At 56.8% G+C, this 3,553-nt stretch overlaps 1 protein-coding gene across 1 annotated transcript; it reads right to left on the bottom strand.

Annotated features, from left to right (window-relative positions):
- Positions 1-2,013: 2,013 nt before the first annotated feature.
- Positions 2,014-3,231, bottom strand: LOC125554264 (uncharacterized). Its single transcript, XM_048717838.2, has 2 exons — positions 2,796-3,231; positions 2,014-2,667 (listed from the first exon to the last, which is right to left on the bottom strand). The coding sequence occupies exons 1-2, from the start codon at positions 3,012-3,014 to the stop codon at positions 2,251-2,253; spliced, it is 636 nt and encodes a 211-aa protein (XP_048573795.1). The 5' UTR covers positions 3,015-3,231; the 3' UTR covers positions 2,014-2,250.
- Between the last annotated feature and the right edge of the window lie 322 nt (positions 3,232-3,553).

The raw sequence follows: 3,553 nt of genomic DNA on the forward strand, positions 1-3,553 counted from the left end.
GCTGGCATTGCTTGGTCGTGCTTTTCTTTTCCATTTAACTTTTCTCGAATTTATGTACAGTATGACTTTGCGGCGGTTTCTTCTGTGGAAATCGACGAGGAGGCTCGTTGTTCCAAAAAATGAATGAAAAGTGAACAATATCTACGAATATTGTGCATTTTAGCCAATTCAGATCCAATTTTCAAGCCCATGATATGATATAATAAAATCGGATAGTCTTCCACGCGTTGTTAATACGTTCACCAAGGTCTGTACCACCACGGCTACGCTCTTGAATTCCGGCTGCGAGTCACAAATGCAAACGCAGCGGCATACCACTCCCACACTCACCGTACGTCCCCGTCACCTACCCCTAGCGCTCCTCCAGGCGGATAGCTGAGAGCTTTAAACAGAGGGGGATGGATGGATGCATTGCCGCTGCTGCTGCTGCGTGCGGCGATGGATGGATCGGTGGTCGACCGGCAGGAGCGCCAGCGCTGGCCGGCGGGAGGGGCGAGCAATTTAATTCCGGCGTTACCAGCTGCGCTGCGCCCGCCCTTACTGCGCCTCTCCCCGCTGCCGCTGCCGCCGCTGCTGCTGCTACCTAGTCGCTCTCCTTAAGTTTTACATTGAATTCCTTGATCTGCCACACCTACGAGCGTCGCTGCATGGCCCCTCGCCATTTGCTTCGTCCCCATCGGCCGAGCCCGTGGAATCAGAGGCCGCCCGTCTCGTTCACGTCCTCGCCTCTGTTCCACATTCGCCACGCATAGTTCCGTGCTGGGATCGCGCCCCAGGACCCGATGATCGACATCGAATCCTTTGACGCATGCACCAGATGGGCGAGTCGACGACGACGACCGTCCTGTGCGAATGGCACAGTACGTAGACGCAGAAGTCTGATCGGCTAGCTAGCGCAGCTGCAGAAGCGGCCGGAGTACGTGCGTGGTGGTGGTAGTAAAACTTTTGCATGGGAATGGCGCGCGCTTTTGCACTTGCACCAGAATCGCCACGACAGTGAGTCGTAGTGGTAGATTTTCATCAGGGGAAACGGACGAACAAAAATGATCTACACTAGGAAAATCTACACAGCACTAGTAGGAAGTTAATGTGGATCGGACGATCGGATCGACGCTGCCCTACTATTCCAGCGGCGTGTGGAACTCGGTCGATCGACACCGGCCCGGGCCGGCGCACGCAATTAATCGGGCGATGCGGATTCATTGCCGTGACAAGAGAAAGGCGGCAGCGCGTACGCAGCAAGCACAACACATATTGCGCTTGAATACACGAGAGGACGGTTCGTTGCACCCGCCATCTAGATCGTAGTAAATGAGCCGCATTCAAACCAATCTCTTCCTCTTCTCTCACCCGGTTTCCACATTAGCTCACGACACTCCGTCTATCCATCTACGCACATCCGGACGCCGTATGCACCTTTCAGCTAACTCGATCGATCGACAGCACCACTTCTCTTCTGACGGAACGGGCCACCGGATATACATCTCTGTGTAGTCCAGGACTCCAGGCGGCAACGCTGCTCCACTAGTGAAGCTGGGTCGCCGTCGTGTAGACGCATGCACGCATGCATGTTCCTGTTTTTTTTTTTGCATGGAAAATTCGTCTGCTATACTGTACGTAGTATCTCCGGGGTGGCCATCAATGCGACGGAACACGTACTATTCCGTCTTGAAAGAAAGGAAAATGTGTGTGTGTGTGTGTGTGTGTGTGTGTGTGTGTGCAAGGATTGTAGTAGTCGCCACTACTATAGCAACATAAATTTCTGCGCACCAACAACCAACCAACTTTCAAGCATTGCATGGTGATGCTAGTATTACATGCACGGACAAGTGACACATACCAGAAGTTGCAGACTACATTTATATACGCACTTAATTATATCTACGTCAGCATGCATGCATTCATTCGATTCATGGAGCACCACCGCTCATCAGCTGGATTAGCCCCACGATCACCGCATGCAACTGCTCAGGCTACATGTAATGGAGTAGCACGTACACGTGAACAACGATATTTAGTTACTATCATTGTTTATTTCTTGCACACACATGTACGTACGTACACGCCCGCCCGAGGCTACATGGATGGTCACGTAGAGTACAACATGCATTAGTACAACATGCATTACTGGTGGTGCACTGTGAGGGCCCTCGTGTTGCACTTATCGAAGGTGCACCATGCGACGAACGATCGGTCGGATATTCGAATGCTAGCTTGGTCCATGCATGCATGATCTCTATAGGAGCCAGCTTAGTCCCTGCAGCAGAGCAGCTGGAGCCCGAGCTTGAGCGGCGCCGGCTCCGGCGTGGGCCGGCTCGTCGGGTGCAGGAATTTGCAGTTGGGGCAGGCCGGGCACGCGCGGCACATCATCACCAGCATGTGGCACCGCATGCACACGGCCGCCACCATCTCCATGCCGCTGCCCGGCGTCTGATCCCCGTGATGATCGCCTCTCGCCGGTGCTGGCTTCGCCTCGGCCTTCTTCTGCAGCTCCTTGACGGGCGAACTGCGCCGCGGCTCGAACGCCAGGTTCAGGTCCAGGTCCAGCCCTTGCGGCCCGCAATTCGCGACGTCCTCCTCCACCGCGGGCGCCGCGCCGCCGTGCCGCCTCGGGTCCTTGGACGTCCTCTTGTGCGTCCTGGTGTTGTAGTAGTGGATCTGCCCCGACTGCAAAGCACACGTTACCATACACGCCGTCAGAAACAAGCACAAACATAACTCATGTAGACATGCAGGGACGGACGATCGAGCTAGCGATCATCACCGCAGTAGGTAGGAGTGGGCACGCGGCGCACCTTGATGTCGAGGCAGCGCTGCCACTCGAGCGGGAGCGGCGCGGCGTCGAAATTGAGCTCGATCCCGTCGTGCTCCTCCCCCTCCTCCTCCTCCACCTCGCCGTCCCGCTTCCGCTTCTTGCTGGTGGCGGTGGACGCGACGACGCTGGCGTCGGCCAAGGAGAGGCACGGGGGCCGCTTGCCGGCCTCCGGCAGCAGCGCCGACTGCAACGACACCATGTCTGCTCCCCGCTGCCGCTAGCTGCACTTGCTTACTCGGCCGACGAGGATGGGACGCTGGCGTACTCGGGCAGCCGCTTGGGTCGACCCGATGCGATCCGATCCTTCCAAAGCTATATCTATCGACCTATCTATCTATCCACCTGGGCGAGTGGGGAGTCAGTCAGAGCGGAGTAAAGCGCGCGGCCGGCGTTGGGTCTGGATTCGGGCGGTGCGGGGGCGGGGCTTATATAGTGGGAGGCGAGAGCTCAGGAGGGGGCCGGAAATTTAAGAGCACAGAAGTGGTAGCCAGGATCTTAAAGGGGACACACTGCGCCCGGCCCCACCAGATGTTCACAACACTTACTACTGGCCAGCCCAGTGCAGTGCTCAGCTCAGCTCAGTCGCAGCTCATCCATATCCCGCACTCGATTGATCTCTACCCTGCCCCCTTTAACCGCCGGAGCGAGCCCAGCACCTCCCGGAGACCGGCCGGCTTCGGTCACCGGTCACCGCCCAGCGGCCATTACTGCGCGTGATGATGCATGCAGTGCAGTGCA

The sequence above is a fragment of the Triticum urartu genome, chromosome 4A (genome assembly GCF_056163025.1).
Source record: "Triticum urartu cultivar PI428250 chromosome 4A, HENAU_Tu73, whole genome shotgun sequence".
Classification (NCBI taxonomy): Eukaryota; Viridiplantae; Streptophyta; class Magnoliopsida; order Poales; family Poaceae; genus Triticum; species Triticum urartu.

What these genes read in the sequence shown, in the direction of transcription:
- LOC125554264 (XM_048717838.2), bottom strand. Translation starts at nt 3,014, where the DNA reads ATGGTGTCGTTGCAGTCGGCGCTGCTGCCGGAGGCCGGCAAGCGGCCC. An exon ending in AGCGCTGCCTCGACATCAAG is followed by an intron (nt 2,668 to 2,795) that starts GTGCGCCGCGTG and finishes TGTGCTTTGCAG; the next exon opens with TCGGGGCAGATCCACTACTA.